The following is a 22,599-nucleotide window of genomic DNA, read 5'->3' as shown; positions in this document are numbered from 1 at the left end:
TTTTCACGACTAGTAGTTACCCGACCAATTATTTATTGATTATTATTTATTGATTTATGGGATAAGTAAAGTAATAAGTTACTAACTATTGTTTTTAAATGACTTAATTAATGGCGTGATGATTTGTTCTGTGTAGGTAGTCGGCGCCGCGCTATTCCCACCACAACTTATATCGTGTAAAGAAACGCTACAATTTTCCACCAGATTATTTGCAATGGAAAATTATTTCACTTCACGCTTCATGATTTAGTAATGAGAGTCAAAGAATAAACGAAGAAGCATGTTGGTCAGGGGCCTTTATTTAAGAAACGAAACAGCCCGGATGCCACTCATTTTGACCAAAGTGTTTGACTAAGGTTTATAGAGAACTGGACGACTAGAATTCACGTAGAATGTAAAATGCTCTAAGATAATGTTAAGAGTTAAAGTTTGGCTCATCATCATCATGACACGCACAATATGGCACACAGCAAAAAAATTATATTCTAAGAGTAGTTAATTATGCTTGTATCACAAACGTAATGATAGTACATTAATGATGGTACTTTGTGTATAGAACATTGTGGGCAAATCATGTTTGATTTTTTGTCGATAAAAAAACTCTTTCACGAGGAAAAGTAACTACAAAAAAACGCCGAAGCGAAGGTATTTTGAAATTACAACTGTCATGTTTTCCCACTTGTGTGTCTAGTGGGGCAGGCAGTGCGAGCAATACATAAATAATTATGAATCTCTAATCCATAATTTCGATCAAAAATAATTTAATTCCGATACAATATTAAAACTTGCTAGAAATACATTCATTTATCATACTAAACAGGAAGTTAAACATAGTCCTTTTTTCTGCTGTTGGGTAATTACATATTTATTTCGCGTTGTGTAGTACATAGCCATTAATTTTTTTATATGGCAACATTGGTCGGCGTGGGTTTTTGGTGAATATTGTTAGCGTGGGTTGATTGTTAATTAATTTTTAATAAAAAAGTGCACTAATAAAGTAATAATACAAACACAAATTGCAGTATGGGTGAGTACCTATGTTTCTAATAAATCAGTGCTACGTGTCTACTCTTTGCGCGTTGTTATTGATTGATGTCATTGGGCCGGGGTGGTCCGTCCGTGCGAGTAGTGAATTATTTTTTTATTTATTATTTGTGCAGCTGCATTATTTTTGTGCTGGAGCGAGGAGTAGGACGCTTGGCGATGATTCAATGAAATGATGACTTAAGTAATAAAATTAAATAGTGGCTGGAAGTTTAACATTAAGCTAAATATTGGAGACAGTGGGCTCAGCCCTTTCCATTGTATGCAGCAGTAAAAGCCTGATATTCAAGAGGTATGGTTATGTTTTTGGCCTCATATGTCTGCGTGTCTTGCTCAATTGAGAAATTAACGATACGTTTTTGTAAAATAAATTTTGTTTTGTTTTGTTTATCATTGAAAGATTGCAGTTCTATGTACCTAAGAGATAACCTATATGCAGGTATTTAAAAATAAGTTAATTGGTGGGAATCAAATCAAATTACTCCTAGCTATATTGGTAGGTACTTCTCTCAGTGAAATATCTTAGACCTCTTTCACCTGTACTCTGTGATTCTAACAGGTGAATAGTCCCACAGGTTTATTATATTAATTATAAAAGTATGTTGTTTGTGTGTATAAACTGAATTAATGAAAGATTTAGTTATTACATTTTGACAGCTTGAAAATCCCTGTAGTTTGAGGCTCACTTATTTCCAAGAGCCCATACAGAAAGGGTTAACTTACTCAATAATAAACAGGGAAAACAGTGTGTAAACTATCTTAAAGTAGAAAGAAAAAACATAGTACATAGCTGTGGCTGCTATACTGCAAGTGTTTTAAAATTCCATATTAATGCTATCAAAACAATTTTTATAAAAATGTTTTTGTGTCTTTTGCAATCAGATGCTTTGCGAATGATTTTTATCAAACTTTAAAAGCATTCGAATGTTTGCATGGCTGTTTATTTTGTAATTAGATAGGAGTAGTAGATAAAGTAGTAATTTTAGGAAGTCTCATAAAAATTCAAATTAAATGTTAAAGAGAAGTGTGTGTGGCTGAAAAATAGTGTGAATAACATAGTAATTTTATTTGCTACCCATGAATGTATGGGACATTCAAATCAATAGTGAAAGACAAGTGGGTGTGGTTGAAAAATCACATTATGGCCATTTGGGTCATTTTAAAATTCTTGCAAGTCTTGTAATTAATTAGTAATTTAATTCTTGTGTGTTGTGTTTTGAAATCTTAGTGAAAAATATGTTTATTTAATTTGATGTAAGAGCAGTAAAATATTACTATATGCTAGTGTTTAGTGGCAGTGCGAATTTTCTCATTTAGGATACTCTTGCGTTACATGTAATTGATCACAATAATTTTTAATATACATTATGTGTTTCTTTTCAGTAAATCATCTCTACAAGTAACTGTCTGCAAATAAAAAAGGTCAGTACATTATGAATTCAAATTTATTACAATAACGCACACCACAAAGGAGATTTTCTTTGTTGGCACTATCGAGAATTGAATCTCTTGTAAATATATTATGTTAAGTGGCCCAATTCCATATTCTTTGTTGAGATCTTGCATTATATTGGCCCGGAGCATTCAGATTTATGAATGTCTGAGATCACCTACTTGTGTCCTCAATATCTTGAATAAATTTTAATAGTCTCAGAGGTTAAAGTTTTTGAAAGATATACTGCAATACCCGTCTGGTAAGTGTCTCACCTATTTAATTCAAATTCAAATTCAAATTATTTTATTGCATGTCACATGGGTAAGGGTTGACAGGAACATAATATTGAACATGTGACGCCCAGTGAAGGCGTTGCAAAAACTTAAAATTTATTATAAATTTAAAGATTATTTAGTTCCTAGAATCATAATTAACTTTCCCTTTGGTCAAATATCCTTTTTATGAGATGAAGGACACAATATTGTTAAGCTAATGAAATTTCTCTTGCAATAACAATTAAAAATCTTTTTTTATTTTTTGTTGTGCAACTACCCTTTGAGTATCAGCATATCAAGACAATAGAATTCAATACTGTGATATGTGGCAATTAAATGTGAATGCTAGACTTATATTGGTATGTAATTTACTGTTAAGATAGATATCTAATTTATGTTTTAGATCGCATGGCATTTTGCCTTTAAGCATAGTCAAAAACACATCAGCTCCTTAAATATGCGTTTCTCTTTCCTGTATTCCCTCTCATCCTCTTCATTAAAGTGAATTTATTGGCATTTACAAATTATTTTCCCTCTCGGCGTCGTATCGCGCTTACTATACAATTTACAATTGGTTTTGATGATTGGGCAAATTCCTGCAATAAGTTTCTGCTGAAAAGACCAACTTCATGGCTGCAAATAATCACCATGGTTATTTTCTAGCTATTTTGAACATTTTCTGTCATATCGCACGTTCATAATCAAACCGTCACTATACGAAATTGGGAGAAATTGAGTTAACAACGCCATTTATCAGCGCTCCGTGAAAAGTGCATGCTGTAAAAATCCCACGCTTAAAGCTCAAATAGTTCGGCAGATATCACTAGTGTCGTTATGGAGTTTAATGGGAAAACCGGCATTTGTTGTGAGTAACAGTGACACGTTTTTAGTAGTGACGGGATCTGGACGGGCACCCCGTGATAGTTATGTAAACTCTGTGTTGAAAAACGTCATTTTTAGCATAAAGACGCTTTTACTCCAAAACCATAAGATAAGTCACAATAAAGTAATACGAAAAACGCCTTAAAACAAAAAGTGACAATATTTCTCTTAAATTTTTAAAAAGATTGTTAGCGTAAATACTAAATACTCAATTATTTATTGCATCCATAATAATAGGTTCACTTACCTTTCAAGTTTTAGCCCATGGATTTCTGCAATAATAAAGGTACTTTGCATGTTTTCTGAAAGTATCCACAGCCATAAGTAAATCTACTTTCGTAAGATTATTTGGTTGGCATCATCATCAGATACGGTTAATATAAATAAAAAATGTATCGAAATGAACGAAAATAATAAAATAAGTTTACAGAGCGCAGCACCCGCGCCGCCCGTCCGTCGTTGCCCAACGAGCGGTGTGACGTCATCGCCCGTATTCCAGGGGTGCTATCAGTTTTCGCGCGTTCCCATATTGATTTGCTTATAAAATATTCAATTTTCGTGATATCAACAAAATTTTTTCACAGTTAGTCTTATTTTAGCTTAAAGTTTTTGTTAGGGCTGAAAAAGGGGAATAAATTTTGATTTACATCTTCCTCATTTGAAAGATAATTATATTTCCGTAAAAGCCAAACAAGCCACTACTGGTATTTAACAAAAAACAAAACATTTAATAGCATTTTGCTCATTTTGCAAAGGTTTTAAAATTTGAGCATTTCAAATGCTTTTCCTGAAAAATCGACTTTTTTGTATAGTGACAGTTTGATTATGAACGTGCGATATCATATTCTAAGCTAAGTTGTAATGTCTTGAAGAACATAATTTATGATAACTACCTAAAATCAGTCCTCTCCATAGGTTGTCTGGAAGAGATCGCTTCATAGCGTTAAGACCGCCTAATTGTACTTGTCCGTGTGTATCTTTTTTTTGTTCATAATCTTGTTGTGGTGTGCAAATTGTGCAATAAAGAGTTCCATTTACTATTATTATCTGGTCTGTTATGTAGCAAGTAAGCCTGGTTGTATGTGTAATTTGCGATTTATCCGACAGCAGTACATAATATAGAAGGCAAAATGTCATGATAAAAGGATTTTTCTTAATTCTTGGTACAATCAGACCAATTTTCTTATGGCTGAAATGGTCAGCTTTATTTAAAAAAAACTAGATTATAAAAAGAATTAGCAAATGCTTGTAATTTCATGTATTTATTTATTTCTTTAATCATTGATGCCATATAAATCGGTACATAAGGCTTAAACTTAATGAAATAAGGCAATCTCTGCCAGTTAGGCTTTGTGTTAATATTTGCATACATTTCTTTTGTCTATTATTTTTCGTACATAAATATTACATAATTTGCATCTTTCTTATTATAAATAATGTAGGTAGTTTTAACAAAATAGAAAGCAGTGGGTAATGTTCAACATTGTCATTGATTTCTTTAAAAACAAAAATTTTTTTATTTAAATTTTGATTCTAATCACTGAACGACTGAACTTTCAAACTGTTATCTATTAGGGCTGTTATGGATAATATGTACTATGTAGTTTCGGTTATGGATACGGTTAAGGATATATGAATAATATTATACCGGATACGGTTGCGGATATTTTTTGATTTCGGATATCCGAAAGTTTCGGTTACGGATATCTGTACTTTAGAATACAATTTGCAATAGTTGTCCAACACGGTTCATTCATGGCCACATACTAGATGGCATTATAATAAAGGTAAATCAGGCTGTTAAGCCTTTACATAAAATGCTATACAAAACAATTTAAACTGCCTACATCCGAAACTATCCGAAACTTTTGAATCGGTTACGGTTACGGTTTCGGATATTTTTTTATTTCGGATATCCGAAAGTTTCGATTACGGTGACGGATATCCATAACATCCATGTTATCTATTTACGTTAACTTTTTAATCCATGTTCCGTTTTACGAAATAATTTACCTATCGTGATTATGCAGATTTGATTCGAATGGTTATAGAATACGTAATTTACAGTGTTTCGAATCCAACCGACTCGTAAATTGCGCCGTAGATATTGAGAAAAGATTGGTGTCTTAATGCTGCAACAGGTAGCTTGTTTACATGAGACATAAAGCCTCATCCACTAGGCAGTTCAAAAGTGCCGCGTAGTGTCTGATTGACAGTTCGGACGAACTGAGGTCGCCGGGCGGCTTCGATCGATGCGTGCAGTCAGACATTTTGTATGCGTACCCCGGCAGATTAATTAACGGCGTGTGTCAAAGTTATTACAAACTCATGATATCTACAGTGATTCATTTGTGCACTAGTGGATTCGTAGGAGGCTTCGTGGCTTTTGTGCTTCTATTGGTAAGTTGTTTGTGTACTGTTTTCCCGCAGATAGCCGGGATGTCGCAGCAGTACAGTCTGCGGTGGAACAACCACCAGCCGAACTTCATCTCAATGTTCACGACGCTCCTCAACACGCAGACGTTGGTCGACGTCACCCTGGCTGCGGAAGGCAAGCACTTATTGGCACACAAAGTGGTGCTCTCGGCTTGTAGCACTTATTTTCAGGTCTGTATGTGTACTAGATTCTGCTTTGCCTGTGTGGACTACATTATGCGTATTTAAGGTTCTTCTACCAATGATGTACATTTCTAGTAGTAATTAGATTATTTTTTCAAGCGTTTTCACAGCTTGTTCTCCAATTTTATAATAGTAGCATAGAATTGTGCACATTATCGATTTTTAATTAAAACGCCATTTGCATTGCAAGTTCAATTACAGTCTCAGTAAAAAGAGATCTCAAGATATTCATGAGTAATGATTGTAAATAAAATTATCTAATTATTATTTCGTTTATTTATATCCACACCACTTACACATTTGTATGTGTTGTTGAATCACACCATATGGGTGATTGTTGCTTTTGATGTCCCTTATTCCTCTTTACATGTATATTTGTAAAGTGCCAGTTTTATTTAAAGCTTTTTTGTTTCAGGCGCTTTTCGTCGATAACCCATCGCGTCACCCCATCGTCATCTTGAAAGATGTAACCTTCGCCGACCTCCGTACGATGGTAGACTTCATGTACTATGGAGAAGTCAATGTAACAGAGGAACAGTTGCCCCAGGTAAGGTTTTAATTTAATTAAAAAACAGATAAAACTCATTTATTTTTGCAAATAGGCTTTTAAAAAGCACTACATATCCTAGGTATTAACCCTACCACTGCTCCGGGACAATAAATGGGCCAATTCTGAGAAATAGCAACGCAAGAAACTCTGTCACTATTGTCAGCCTTCTTTTCAAGGGTTTAAAGTCTTTAAATATACATAGTCATAAGTATTGATGCGAGCTAGGCAGTTAAATGGGTGTATCCCCACTATTGTAAATTGTATAGTAAATTGAAATAAAAAGTGTTACAACGTGGTGCAATGATTACTGAACACACTTGTTTTATAGAAATCAGATGCACCATTAATACTGAGCTAAGACGGTTAGCACTGAAGAATGGTTTATACGCTAAATAAAATTAGGGAGCAATGTGTGAGTATCTGTGTGAAGTTATTATAGTTCAGAAGTGAAGTGTGAATTCTAGATCAGTATTATACTGATGCTGTTTTTAAACATATCTGTAACCTAGCGACTCTTTTAATCAGAATCTGTATCAAATACTTAGAGTAGTAGGCGTTGACTTGCGAGTGGCCTATAGGGCTGTTGGTTTGAAGTGAAGGTTGTGCGTTACTTACCATTATTAAAGATAATGTCTGCTTAACTGTCCACATAGGGTTAGATGTTGCCTATTACGTACTGAGTTGAACAGGACAGCGTAGAGCTGTGGATTATCCTATAGAACTGTTCATTTCTTATGATTGTGGTTAAAATAAAACCAGGCAGCAAAATGTATGAGTGTGAAGTTATTATATGTAGTTCTTTTTATTTAAAATATGTAGGTAATATTAAAAAAAATGTATCAGGTGCTACTTTAGTACTCGGCTTAGTAATACCAATGTTAGTTTTTAGATTGACCTCTTGATCTATACTTCTATACTAATATCTATACTTCTATAGTCTATACCTACTAATATTATAAATGCGAAAGTAACTCTGTCTGTCTGTCTTGCTTTCACGCCTAAACCACTGAACCGATTTTGATGGAATTTGGCATAGAGATAGTTTTAGTCCCGGGTAAGGACATAGGATAGTTTTTATCCAGGTTTTTGAAACAGGGACGCGCGCGATTAAGTGTTTCTGTGACAGACAAAATTCCACGCGGGCGAAGCTGCGGGCGGAAAGCTAGTCTATCCATAAATGGAATAATAAGTTACATGACAGTATTTAGTTACTGTAATGAAAGATATCTATCTACCTAACCGCACTCATTTGAAATCATCTGATGCTGCTCTAGTACTGATTTGAGCATGCCAGCGTTCGGTTACAGACTGTAATAAGGAGCTGTTTGTTTATTTAAATGTTAAAGCTTTGATTTAAGTGAAAACTGGAGATATTATGTATGTGTGTGTTTCTATTATTATAGATATTTTGTGACTAGATCATAGTCAACAAAAGTTATCGGATGCTACTTGAGTACTGAACTTAGGCTGAGTAGCACCACCTAACTTTAACGGTATCTATGACGGTAACCGGTGCTTTTTGTATGGAGTTTGACAGATTTTTGACGTTTATCAAAGTTAAAGTAAGATGGTGCAACCCAGCCTTAGTAGTAGCATAGTATAATAATGTAGTAACTAGTATAGTTTTTCAAATTGACTTCGAGGTAGGTGATAGGAGGAGGTGTGTGACATTAATGTTGTAAGATTTTTTACATTTGTTAAAGATATGATGCAGTCTTAAAAATTTTATCAGACGCAACTCAAGAACTGAGCTTTGTATGCCAACGTTGGCTTTAGTAAACTATTGGAATAGATGTCATTGGCAAATGACATGTGTGCTTTGTTTTGGTTATTAAACAAGTTTTAATTCACTATGCCATCTTTTACAATGTTAGAGGGTTCCTCAAATTCTTGAAAGCTTTAAACTGATATGGATAATTTACTATCTTAAGAAATTTTATATGGAGATCTACATAGCTACAACTAACCACAGGGGCTTATAGACAGACCAAATATGTACATAGACTTTTAGTAATTTCGTGCTATCTACATTCGTTAAGACACCGCCAATCGCAGTATAAAAATCGCCCTTCTGACGCTCTTGATCAACTGTTTTCCGGACTCCTAAAATAAAAACGTCACATCACATGGATACGGTCACAAAATCCTGACTTATTGATGAATTGGTAATATACAATAAATGAAAGTTGTAATATTATGAAAAATTAATAATTTCTTTTTTTCATTTGCTACATCTGATAGTGTTTATAAGAGGTAAGTTTAAAAGATTATTTACACTATTGAAAGCGGCATCTCTCTCATTGTTAGTGATGCTGCTAAACATTGTTTTTACGGCCCCAAATTGCATTGGTTGGTAAGATCATGAGGTTGAAAACTGAGCAAACCATTCGCCTGTTATAGCTCAGGAGAAGTTTCGTTCCAAGTATGATATTTAACTGGTAATTCGACTTTAGGGATTAAGGGATATAGAACACGTAAACTAATAAAATACAATTTTTCCCCAAAAGCAATTATTAAATTGACGATTTTTTTGATACTGTCGTCACGCCTATTGGGTACCCTGTCAATTGGTGTTGTCTGTGCATGTATTGAGCTGCCCCACAGCCGCTTGACTATTTGTAATTCTTTTAGGTTCTGGATACAGCGAAGCTCCTGAAAATCAAAGGACTCACAGAAATGCCGGAGACGACTTCGTTGACTCGCTCGCAAGGCACCTCGGCCGACTTCCAGTCGCCAGGCGAGCCCGACTCGCAGCGGCATTCGGCCTCGCCCGCCGCCTCGCCCAACAATAACAAGCGAAAAAGGTTCGTGTAAGTGCCACGTTCCAATTTCATTCATTTTTATATACCTTGTATGTTTAATGTTCATTCACCTTCATTCACATTCATTGGTTGGGTTTCATTAGAGGCAACTGTAGATCTTGGCTATGCATGAGTCGCAGCAATGGGAAAAAGAGATGAAGTCCGTCCCATTATTTATACTAAATAGAGCAGGGTTCCCATTTTTTTTTGCGAAATTTGTTAAATTGATTATACTTTTCTTAGCGGAACCCCCGTACTACTCCGCCCGCACGCCCTGCCCCTCCCTTGTGCGTAAACAAGTCGGTGCGCGCGAACAACGTCGGTCACGAAACGTGGGATAATATTTTTTACGGAACCCTTGCAGCCTTTCCACGGAACCCCAGGGTTCCGCGGACCACCTTTCGGGAACCGCTGAAATAGAGGTCACTACTTGTGTAAATTATAAGCTACTAGCGGCCGCCCGCGACTTCGTACGCGTGGACACCGTTTTACCCCTTTAGGGGATGAATTTTGTAAAATCCCGTCTTAGTGATCACCTACGTTCTAAAATTAACCATGCAAAAGTGCTAGGGGTCTCACCCTTGCGCCGCTGTGGACAGTGCCGCGGTAACCAGCCGACTACACTCCGGTCGCTTTTTCGCAGAAGGAGGAAGAGTTCGACCGGGTCTACGTCGGTGAACATGGTCGGCGACGACAACCGGCAGGAGGACGGGCCGTCGGTGGACCTCATCCGCGGGGAGAGCATCACACTCAGCAGCCTGCCGCCGCAGCGCCGGCGCGAATACGACGAGCGCCCGCCAGACGCCCACCAGGTATCCATGGTTCGGTCGCCCCCAACTCACCCTACCAGGCCTATTATTATAGATATTTTGTGACTGGATCATAGTCAACAAAAGTTATCGGATGCTACTTGAGTACTGAACTTAGGCTGAGTCGTATGTCTATGACGTTAACCGATGCTTTTTGTATGGAGTTTGACAGATTTTTGACGTTTGTCAAAGTTAGTAAGATGGTGCAACCCAGCCTTAGTAGTAGCATAGTATAATAATGTAGTAACTAGTATAGTTTTTCAAATTGACTTCGAGGTATTATCAGGCCTGTTCATCTCCGCGAGTTTACATCGAAAACAAAACACGCACGATGGCCACCTACAGGATTACTATTCTACAACATCTCACATACGAGCAAACATTGACTCACGCACGCGTATTCTTGTGTATGATGGCAAAAATAAAGAAAATGGTTACTAAATACTGTGCAGTATTTAACTGCCTAAATAATAATAAAAACACAGAATGTACTTTTTTAAGTTGCCTCAAGACACTGAGAGGTAAATAAGGGGGAATTATAAAACGATCGACTAAAAAATAACTTAGCGACTGATGATGGCATACTGTTTTAATAAATTGAGCGGTATGAATTTGAGTAAGCGAAAAATTAACTTAACTAACGACGAATATTGATTAACAATCAAATGCAGAACGAGCTTACAAAAAGTGGGTTATGTTTAATCCATTTTAGATATTAAAATTCTGTCCGTGCGATTACATTACTAAGTGAGCGACTAGAAATACAAAGAGGGCAACTTCAATATTAAGATAGATTCGATTTTTTCCAATTGAAGTTATTTCCAACGAACAACTAAAAAGTTCACTTCCAGCAAAGTTTTGTAAGCTGCATTATTAATGATTATTGGTTACTGATATTCTATGTGAGGTCTTATGTTCTTTATTTTGATATGTTTTCTAATGAAGTAACTTCATAAGATAATTCCTCTGTCGCGATTTCTGTCTGTTGCTACCTATATGGTAGCCCAATAGTCATTAGAATCCTCTACGTTACCTGAGGCACCTAATATCGAGCTTGGACAATGGATTTTGGANATTTGTCAAATATTGAAAATAATGCAGGACGTAACGTTGGCGCTCAAACAAATATTAGGTCGCTCAAATATTAAGAAGCATCTCATTGTGTATTTTAAGTACCTCAAATTAATGTTTGTTAGTTGCTGTTCTGTTGATTTCTCATCTTTCGCAGTCAGTCGCTCACTTAGTAATACTATAACCTAAATTAATTATTTTTGACACTTAAAACTTTAATTTACAGTCACTCGTTTTAATACTACCCGTAAATAAGTAGTTAATATTATTCATGATAAATGATAATTCATGTATTTCCTCCGCGATTTTCTGCAGTTTGGCACCTCACGTCACATCATTTTACCGAAGTCAGCCCTATAGCTTCGGCGCAGTGCCAATCACTGACGTTTGTCAACAAAATGGTGCTTGACTCTTGAGACAAGCTAAATTACACCATATTGTTAATGACATTGAGCATACATTTTTTTAAATACCTTCGCGAAGTAAAACTTCTGTACGTAGTACTTATTATTATTCTGTGCCCGTACTCAATACTATCCCGTAACAGAGTACCTAAATACAAATAAGTAGGTTATCTTCATAGAAACGCACCGGGCGCGGTTTGTATGTGAGCGCGCCAATATGTATGCGGGGCGCACGCACACACTGACAAAATTTAGCGTGGATTAGCGGGGACCCAGTCGTGGTTGCGCCGAATGACCTACTCATTTGTATTTACTATGCCCGTACCCCCATCATCATCTCAGCCATAGGACGTCCACTGCTGAACATAGGCCTCCCCCAATGCTTTCCATGTTGCCCGGTTGGTAGCGGCTTGCGTCCAGCGCCTTCCTGCTACCCTTATGATGTCGTTGGTCCACCTTGTGGGTTACCGGTACGCGGCCTCCACTCCAGAACCTTGCTGCCCCATCGGCCGTCAGTTCTGCGTACTATGTGCCCTGCCCACTGCCCCTTCAGCTTGCTAATCCGTCGGGCTATGCAACTCCCAATCAGTGGCGGATTTACCAGCAGGCTGAGTATGCTGCAAGCAGCACTTATCAAAACTACAAAGATGCGACAGGGTTTAGCGATGAGGTATCGTCGATACAATATCAACATTATAATGAATCCATGACGATCTGCAGTACTAACGCTGCTCTCTGGCTTGGTTTAGCCGGCCTGAGTGCATTTGACCATCACCAAGGATCCTTGAGGATCGCATACACTACATCCATGACAATACCCGATGTTGTCCTTCCGTTCTGTCCTACATAACCCGACCTAAGGCGCCCCGTGGTCTGCCACCAATCATCGCCGGCAATCATCAGCTCGAGCCGGAAAATAGCAACGAGTGAGTTAATATTAGAATATTACACATGGACGTTTTCTTTTCGTGTCAACAGAATCCCGAACCACACATGAATGTGGAGCCGATGGCGATAGACACCAGTCAGGCGGGCGCGGCTCTCACGCAGGGTGAGTTGACGCATGCGTGACACTCACACAGAATGTACTCTCGCTATACTAACACAACTACACACACATTCTAACTCCGAACACATTTTCCGATATAACGACCTAACTTATTAACATTTCAGCTACAATATTTAATGTTTTGTGAATTCGTGAAAAGGTGCTAAAACTGTCTTCAGTTAAATCATCCGAAAATCCGACTGAAATCGCTTTTTTGAAATTTTAAATCATGGTCATTTTAAGTCAGTACCGCTGTTCAAATGGTGTTTGTAATTCGAATACACCTCGTGTTCGATTTAAAAATATGCATTCAACCAAATCACGTTATTTGGTTGAACGTAAGTATAAACGAAACGTAACGAAGTATAAACGAAAAATTAATCTTTCATTTATTATCACAGTCACTACCATTATCAAATATATCAATACAAAAAACAGCGATTGCCGTTTAAGTTAATTACACTGGAGTCATATTTCTACGGATTTCGTAATCAAAAATAATACATGATATAACATTATTTAATTATGCGAAAATAAATAACGGCTCTCTTTCAAATACTTTTTTCTAGCCGTAGGAATGTTTCGTTTAGACGCGTGGGCTGATGTTGCTTTTGCTCTGCTTCTTATACACCCACACATGTGCACGGACTGACGACAATGCTGCCGTATTTATTTCAAATATGTCAACTGATGACGTAATATTTTATCGGACATTTGGCAGCTTAAACAATTAAATCAGACAAAACTTCTCTAAAAAACCATAATTTTTAGCACTAAAACTTAAGGCCCCTCGTCTTTTTGTAGTAATGCTGTCGCGCGTTTCGTAAAGGACCGACAGCATCGCTACTAAAGCGCGTTGCATTTAGAAAGTGCGACAGAAGACCGCATGGCGACTGTATCGATGCGAACACGTGACAGAATCGCAACTGCATCGCTACAAAAAAAAAAACTGCATTTAAAAAAACGACCGTTTCCGTAGTCCGGGCGTTTTCAAGGCGAGAGTGAATAGGCACTTACAGGGCAGATATGTACCATCCTAGACTGCATCTCACTTAACACCAGGTGCGATTGCGGTCAAATACCTGCCTTGTCGAGCATAAAAAAAAATATTTACGTTATTTAATTAGGACAAATATTATGACCATGATTGATATTCTCAGAGTAGGTGCCAGTCTGCCAAATGCCAAGCTCAAGAAACGTACTAACTTTACCGGCACTGACTCCAAAAATAACAACCGACTTGAGAACCTTTTGTTGAAGTCGGTTAAAAAGTCGCCGTGGGCGAGGGGCCCTAAGTAATGAGGGTTTTCGCGAATGAAAGATTCGCTAGATGGCGGGACGTGGATGTGGGGTCTGACTGCTGCGTGATTGGTGAATTTTGACATATCTGTCAATGTCATGTCAAAAATAACCAATCATGCAGCATTTGGACCTCGCGTCTACGTATTGCCATCTGGCGGATTTTTCATTAGCTAAAACCCTCATTAGTTTTTAATCGTAAATAAATTTTGACTAGCTTTGAATTTCTTCAATAGTTATTATTTTCACTAAAGGACATCATCCACGTTTCATATATTTTTGGTCCAAAATCAAAAGTGCCGGCCAACCAAAAAAAGTGCTGTATTCTGACAGAATACGTCTGCCTTAGCATTTGTTACTATGGCACCAAAGCTGTAGCACCACTATGCGTCGAGTATTTGAGATCTAAAATTCATCGACGATTCATACATTTTTTGTTCAAAATCAAAAGACAGTCTCGGCCAATAAAAAAAAGTTCTGTCTTCTGACAGAATACGTCCGCCTTAGCATTTGTTACTATGGCACCAAAGCTGTAGCACCACTGTGCGTCGAGTATTTGAGATCTAAAATTCATCGACGATTCATACATTTTTTGTTCAAAATCAAAAATGTCGGCCAATTAAAAAAAACGTGCTGTATTCTGACAGAATACGTCCGCCTTAGCATTTGTTACTATGACACCAAAGCTGTAGCACCACTGTGCGTCGTAGTATTTGAGATCAAAGTCAGTCGTCGTTTCATATATTTTTAGAACTCAAATACTACGATGCACAGTGGTGTTACAGCTTTGGTGCCATAGTAATAAATGCTAAGGCGGACGTATTCTATCCGAATACAGCACTTTTATTTTTTGGCCGGCACTTTTGATTTTGGACCAAAATGGATGATGTCCTTTAGCGGTATTGGTTAAAACTAGTCATAGTCATAAAAGTTTAATGCATCATGTTGGTACTATGGTCTATTCTAGTCACTTGGTTGATCAGCTACTATTATTTAACTATTTCTTATCAATTAACTTAGTTCTTAGCACTTTTAGTTATAATAATTCATTATCAACTTCTATCATATTGGCTACTATAGGATAATGTTCTGTTTCTCTCATTTATGCGTAGGGTGATTATTAAGAATTTTATTTAAATTCTTGTAAATACATACTGATTATCTTGTACATTCTTACTCGTTGAAACATAAGTACCGTACATGACAATCGTTTGTATGTATACATAATGTAACTAAATGTCGCGTTAAGACCCGTGTCTTTCTATTTAAGTCGAAATGGAACGTGAATCTTATAACACGCCAAATGGTCGCGGATTTGATCCCGAACAGCTTAAACAGTATATTTTTAAATTTGTGCATATGAACATATCTATTTGTATTCGTCTGGGTGTTGTCTTTAATAATTAATGTAATTAATACTTATTAAATTAAAAATGTCACGTTTAAAACTTCTCGTATTGACACCTTCGAAGCCTCATTTTATAGCCGATTTATTTCTAATTAAGGTGCATATTACAAATTTTGTGGGCACCTGACAACGAAAAGTTATTTTAACAGTTTTCGTAATCTGGTTCCCACAAAATTTGTTATATCCGCTTTAAGACACCTTAAGTATAAATAAATAAGCTATAAAATCTGCATCTAAAGTGTCAGACAAGTAAAGCCATTTGGTTCATATCAGAATATCATAAAACGTATTGTTTTTGAAGGAAGAGGTGAATACTGAAAAGAAAAAATTGAAAGATTTGAGATGTTTTTACCGATAAAATTGACAATATGCGCTGGTATACGCTAGGAAAGTTTGTAGCCCTAAAATGTGTTGGTGTGGGTTCGCAAATTTTTGTATTCAATATGTTTAATAGTATTAAGATCTCTTTTAAGGTCTACTATATACTGGAATGCATGTATATCGACAGCATTATATTTATATCGTGTTATAATAGTAATACTTAAATAAAGGCGAGTATAGACTAGAACATTTTCTCGAGCATTTCTATGTAGGTAATGTAACGTTCTAAGGCTTCAACCACACCAACGGGTGCAGATCGCCGTCGCCGGCGCGATCAAAGGCCAATGACAGGTCGCGCCACCTATGACAGTTCACGCGACCTGTCATTCGCCTTTGATCGCGCCGGCGCAATGGCGATCTGCACCCGTAAGTGTGGTTGAAGCATAAAGAATGGTACAAGTTCTTACAATACACATAAAAGCTCAGTTTGGTTCGTATTCGGCTCGTTGTTCTGTTACAGGTTAATGCTCTTGCTAGTCTATACTCACCTTAATGGAAACCTTAAGGGGCTTATTACAAAAAGTTAAACGGGCGTTGAACACTTGTTTAAATTGACATTTAGTATGGAAATGCCATTTTAAACACGTGTTTAACGTCCGTTTAAGTTTTTTGTGATAACACTGTTTTGGTCCTAACGATGGTATCAAAGAAGTTTTATGAATGCGTGCTGCATGCTAGGTGATGCTAGCTAGTTTTAAACTGTTACGTCACATTTCTAATACCAAAAAGGATTGATCAGCTAAAGCCTGGTCCGTAAGCACGTAGAATTTTGTCCAATGACCCCAAGTTACCCATCCTTATCGCTCGCGCGTAATTATGTTGCTGTCGCGCTCGCACACTCACTGCAGGCGCCCGTCGCACAGTCGCGACAGCAATATAATTACGTGGGAGCGATAAAGATGGGTAGCTTGGGGTCATTGGACAAAATTCTACGTGATCACGGACCAGGCTTTAGTTTAGTTCTTTATGCTTAGTACATAAGCATCTTTTTTAAGTTTGTTTTCAATTTGTAAATACATTACTAATAATCCCGTTAACCCCTCGTGGTAAGCTAAATATGCTTGTTACGAGTAGGCTCACCACAATAGTCGAGCGGCGGCGGGGTTCGAACCCGAGTCCCTCGGATCACGGGTTGGTCAGCCCGACCCCTTCACCGTTCGGCTATCGTGGCTTCATTTTTTATATTTATTATAATGCATTATAGAAATGTGAATATTTATAATATACACATTGCTTTGCGTGAGAAACGTACAAAGTTCGAAAAAATGTGTACACATCTTTAATATTAAAGATGAATTCATATTTACTTGATTTGTTACTTTACTGTTGTCGATCGATACCATATCTTTTGTGGGTCAATAAAATAAGTTTACAGATTTAATTTTCTCGATTATTACTATATTGATTTATAAAAAAATCAAATGGTTACTATTTAACGTTTAACTTTTTTACTTTTATTTTGATCCACAAAAATAAATCGATTCACAATGGCTATTTATATTAAAATTTGACGTTGATTGTCCGTTGCTTCCACACTTATTCGATTTTAATCAAAGGGCGATAAATAAAATCGAGTAAATGTGTAGGCACATTAAGGTATGTTCACATTGGCGTGCGGCCCGAACGTGTGACGTTCGTATGAGACGGTCTTGGCGTGTTTGTGAGTCTCGCCGCGGTCTCATACAAATGCACACGTAAGGGCTGCCCGTTCTCGCTATGTAATCATGTGAATATACCTTACAATTTTCCCGCATCTTGTTGCATGTTTTACTTTCCAGGGAAGGGAGATCATTAGGTTTTCTATAAAGCCATTAGTATCGCCTGCTTAAACGAATGTCTTATATGATCGGGTACTACAAAACCATTTATCTCTCTTCCCAGGAGGCCAATGGAGTATGATGGAGCACACGTATCCGCGATACTCCAACGCGTGCGTCGGCGGCCTTCAACCGGACCCGGGCATGTCGTCGTACATGAACAACGTGATGAATCCGCACATGGACGGGGAGCTGGCGGACTACAGCCAGGGGCTGGGCGTGGCGGGCCCGTCGCCCGGCGCGTGCGCGGCCGAGCCGCAGACGCCGCAGGAGCCCGCGCCGCAGCCGCAGCCGCGCCGCCGCCGCACCACCAACCCCCAGTCCGAGGAGAACTTCCAGCGAGCGCTCGAGGCCGTGCGCTTCGGCGGCATCGGCTTCTGCAAGGCGGCGCGCATGTTCGGCGTCAACAACCGGACGCTCTGGCTCGAGTACAAGAAGAAGGGCTACCCCAACAACCGGCCGAGCATCAAGAGCCGCATCAAGCGCGAGCACACCACGCCGCCGCCCGAGCACAAGGAGGAGCTGCCGCAGCCCGAGCAGCAGATGGCGCTGCTGTGCCCGCCGCACCCCGTGCCGGTGTCGTTCATCGACTCGCGACCGATCGATTTTCCTCTCCAGGGCGTGCCTCACAACTCGCCCCTCAACATTTTAGGGGTGAACTTTAATACGATGCAATAGAACGCGGCTTGCGGGGCGGGGGAGCACGAGTCGTACTCGTTGTGACATGAGTGGGGCGGGGAGTGCGCCCCGCCCGCCCCGCTCCCCTCGCGCCCGCAGCCGCGCTACGACGTCTACATGCAGATGTCGCTGTAGCCCTGTATATAGTTACCGCAGCCCGAGTGGTCGGGCATACGCTCTAGCTTTGATCGCCAGGAATGCTTCGATCGGACCGTTTGAAAAATCGCACCTCCGTGAAAATAACTTTCACCGTTTAAAGCCCGTGAACACGTACAATTTTGTCCAATGACCCCAAGCTACCCATCCTTATCGCTCGCGCGTAATTATGTTGCTGTCGCGCTCGCACACTCACTGCGGGCGCCCGTCGCACAGTCGCGACAGCAATATAATTACGCGCGAGCGATAAGGATAGGTAGCTTGGGGTCATTGGACAAAATTCTACGTGCTCACAGACCAGACTATAGCAATTACACGCATGTGTCCCCAGTCCTAATCAATATTGGTGTCATTTGAAAGCCCAATACATAAACTTGTACAAAATTCCATCCACTTCACCAAACTGAGACTTCTTTACGAGATACGAGTATATTAGTTTTTAGTCACATTTGTGGTACATAACAACTTTTTTTACCCGACTGCGCCAGAAGGACGGTAAAAACTTTGCATATTGGGCCCACAAATGACACCAATATTGGTGGAGACTGGGAATACATGTGTGTACACAAAGCTATTTTCGCGAAGGTGCGAAAATTTAGACGTCGAGAACTTAATGCCTACTTATTCTCCAATGAAGTGTAAAATATTTTTCATTGTTTCGTACCGAGTCATGATGCAAGCATGAACTATTTCTGGCAATCAAAAGCAGCGATGTGTGCTTTAGACGTTCGTGGACGAATCATTTTACGTTTTAGTACGCTTTTATTATAGTCCGGGAGACTAGAGAATCATAAATAATTCCACTTATTTATTTTATGTATTTTGATTCTATATTATGATTTCATTTGTGAATGATTTTAAGATTTCTAAATGCGAAATTTATGCCTTCGGCGTCAAAAAAGTCGCACTTCCGCGAAAATAATGTTAAGCGTTTAGCCCTACGTTAACACACAAATAAAGTTTAATAATTGGACTTTCAAATGAAACCGTTATGGGTGAAGCTGTAGTACGAAAGCCGACCGTAAATGTGCGTACTATCTGATACCGCGATGAAATGCACAATGGTACTATCCCATAAAAGTTCTGCTGAGTCCGGGTCAAATTGTCGCCTCGGCGGAATTTGCCGGAAGTATGAAAAATTCCGTATTTTCGGTGCGAAAAAAGGGGTGTTACTTTACCCATCTGATACCGATATAATAGTTATGGCACCGGTTAGAAATTTACTGCTAGACACAGAAAAACAATGTCTGCCAGTATTTTTTCTTTTTTCCCGAAGTACTTGGCAGACGCTCTCGAAAGAGTTTCTTCCGGATTCATTTGATACCACCATGAAACTAATTCCAGTCCTAACTACCACTTGTTTACATTTTTGCATGAAACTTGTTGACACTAGTAGCAGCTCCGTCAGCTAAGAAACAGAAGTGACTGAAGTAAATGATTAGAAGTAAACATTAGAAGGAGGTATATGTCACAAGTAAGCGAAGACAGCGGCGAAGGAATACAGCATTGCGCTGTGCGCGAAAACAGCGACGAAGAATTGACACCACCACCCAAAAGAGTCATATTCACGGAACCAAAAGAGGTGACGCAATTACAGCAACCTGCAAGGCCATCAAACCAGGAGGGAACGAATAGGCAGAGCCTAACGAACAGTACCATAGTTGATAAGAATAAGAAACACTTTATTTGACACAAAAAGAAAATAAAAAACAGAACAAATGAACTTAAAACTATACATGCATATTTTATGCCAAAAAGGCATATAAGCATTATAAAAAACGGATACAAAGAGACCGAGATATTGGGCCGCATTATCGGCTGCAGCTCACAGAATTGGAGTCCATGCAACGGTATAGCGCCAAGAAATTAATTTCGTACGTAATATTCTACGGAACATTGCTATGTATCCATCATGGGACTGCTGGGATTTCTATTCCCGTTAGTTCCATGTGATACTCGGACGTGAGTCGACACCTAAGAGAGTCAGTTAATAACTACTGACTGGAATTAGTTTCATGGTGGGCTCATTTAGGGGACCCGACGTATTGTTTTTCTGCATCTACCAGTAAATTTTTAACTGTTATGGCATTATCTCGGTATCAGATGGGTAAAGTAACACCCTTTTTCGCACCGAAAATACGGAATCATACTTCCGACAAGTTTCGCCATGGCGACACTTTGGTCCGGACTCAGCAGAACTTTTATGGGATACCATTGTGCATTTCATCACGGTATCAGATAGTTACTTAATAGGTAATTTGATGTCGGCTCTCGTACTACGTTAAGAGGCAAATAAACGCCTAAAAATTATTTAAGCCATCGCAGGGGCGATTTTTTTGGCGCGAGTGTTTTAATAATTAATTTTATAACTTACAAAATTATTCGTTGGCGTCTCGATTAGCATTTAGCAGCAACTGAAAAAAATATTATTTCCTTGAAAGTTCGGTTACAGCTGATGTACAATAGTTGATGTCAAACTAGACTCGCCCAGGAACGTCATTCCGACATCGGTTAACTGACGATTAGTTTTACGAGTGAAATTAAGTCGTGAGTTGAACCAACACTCAGTATAGACCGGGCGATGGGAGAACTAAATCGCTGTGAACTTGTGGCAAGTTCGGCGTGGACTTTCTATCAGAAACTGATATTCCTCTGAAAAGAGTTTAATTACATACGTCTCGCTGGTTCGAGATCAATTTTTTTTAAAGCAGAATGATGGTTATTTGAACACATCAAGTTCATTGCCAGCTCGTACTGAGTATAGTGATATAAAAATATCACAGTGCTCAAAAGTATCTTGCATTTGTATGGAATTTAATTGAAACGTGTAACGGTACTTTTGAGCATTTACACTGTAAATAAATTTCATTTACCGGATGCCCGCCGCCCGGTCTAGCACGGCTGCTTTGTACTTACCGTGTTGTTTATACTGACGCGTGTATTTGCAGTATGATGATTATTATAAACGCCTAAGAATAGACGTGTATTTTTATACATTTGGTAGTCGTTAGTTCGAGGATGCAATATTTGACATTTTCATAAAATATACCGGTCAAGTGCGAGTCAGACTCGTACATGAAGGGTTCCGTACAACTTTACTTCCATATTTTTAGTATATTGATTAAAATTTTTAACTTGAAGAATAATAAAAAAATCACGTTCTTCCATTAAAATTCCTTTTCATTTTCATTAGAAGAAAGAGTAATTCAATTCAATTTATTTATTTAAAGATAACAATGATCCACATGGTTAGTAAATTGATACAAATTGTGAAAATTTTTATAGCCCGGTTGCAGATGGATAGTGTATAGTTTTCGTTGTGGTACGGAAGCCCTAACATGCGTCTCCCAAATCAAATCAAAATCGTCCATATCACTGTTTGTAATAAACCAGTCTCCAGAAAAAACGGTGCTATGTCTCATATTTTATTGGTTTCGCTCGCAAGGCGTGCTTCATCTAAATGGCTTGAAAAGTTGTTTATTCCCAAGGCGTATTATAGCAATCGTGTTATTGTGAATACCGAGCCGCAGTTTGCGATGCAAAGGCTACACCAGAACCCCCTCGCAGCCAAGTTGAGACTTAAACGCTCGCAATAAAATTAGAAACTCAAGTAAGACTATATTTGTTGTGTTGTTCTCAAAATACCAACACAACTTGTTTAAAGTAAATTATTGAATATAGGCACGTATTTATCGAATACTAAGTAACATTAAAATATCATATAGTATTAGCTTGTATTTTTTATTTACAGTTTACAAGTTATTTATAACTGTTGTGTGTAGTAATATTCTAATATTTATAATATTAAAGTCACCTGTTCGGGCCTGGAAGCATTAATCTTATATAGTGCCTTAAAAACAGTTTCTTATGTGTGTTTCTTAACTTTCGCTGGGAGCCAATCGTGTAGTTTTTGCACCGTAAA

At 38.3% G+C, this 22,599-nt stretch overlaps 1 protein-coding gene across 7 annotated transcripts; it reads left to right on the top strand.

The window, feature by feature from the left end:
- Window positions 1-772: 772 nt before the first annotated feature.
- On the top strand, window positions 773-18,854 carry LOC114362448 (longitudinals lacking protein, isoforms H/M/V). 7 transcript variants are annotated; one of them, XM_028317869.1, is made up of 8 exons: window positions 773-1,027; window positions 2,428-2,466; window positions 6,067-6,243; window positions 6,671-6,802; window positions 9,437-9,609; window positions 10,253-10,427; window positions 12,869-12,941; window positions 17,908-18,854. In XM_028317869.1, exons 3-8 carry the CDS (start codon window positions 6,076-6,078, stop codon window positions 18,519-18,521), a joined length of 1,335 nt encoding a protein of 444 aa, XP_028173670.1. In that variant the 5' UTR covers window positions 773-1,027; window positions 2,428-2,466; window positions 6,067-6,075; the 3' UTR covers window positions 18,522-18,854. The 7 variants fall into 7 exon arrangements, with proteins under 7 accessions (XP_028173670.1, XP_028173668.1, XP_028173667.1 ...); XM_028317867.1 differs by having other exon boundaries at window positions 774-1,027; window positions 10,250-10,427; XM_028317866.1 differs by having other exon boundaries at window positions 774-1,027; window positions 9,437-9,615.
- The last annotated feature ends 3,745 nt before the right edge of the window (window positions 18,855-22,599 follow it).

This window comes from Ostrinia furnacalis, unplaced genomic scaffold (genome assembly GCF_004193835.3).
Source record: "Ostrinia furnacalis isolate ACB-3 unplaced genomic scaffold, ASM419383v2 OfSCF6506, whole genome shotgun sequence".
In the NCBI taxonomy this organism is placed as follows: domain Eukaryota; kingdom Metazoa; phylum Arthropoda; class Insecta; order Lepidoptera; family Crambidae; genus Ostrinia; species Ostrinia furnacalis.
The sequence above is the reverse complement of the archived record's forward strand: the minus strand, read 5'-3'. Positions and strand labels throughout refer to the sequence as shown.

Coding starts and splice junctions, on each gene's coding strand:
- LOC114362448 (XM_028317864.1), top strand. CDS start 6,076: ATGTCGCAGCAGTACAGTCTGCGGTGGAACAACCACCAGCCGAACTTC. Junction 6,803..9,436: donor CAGAGGAACAGTTGCCCCAG/GTAAGGTTTTAA, acceptor TAATTCTTTTAG/GTTCTGGATACAGCGAAGCT. Junction 10,428..12,868: donor ACGCCCACCAGGTATCCATG/GTTCGGTCGCCC, acceptor TCGTGTCAACAG/AATCCCGAACCACACATGAA.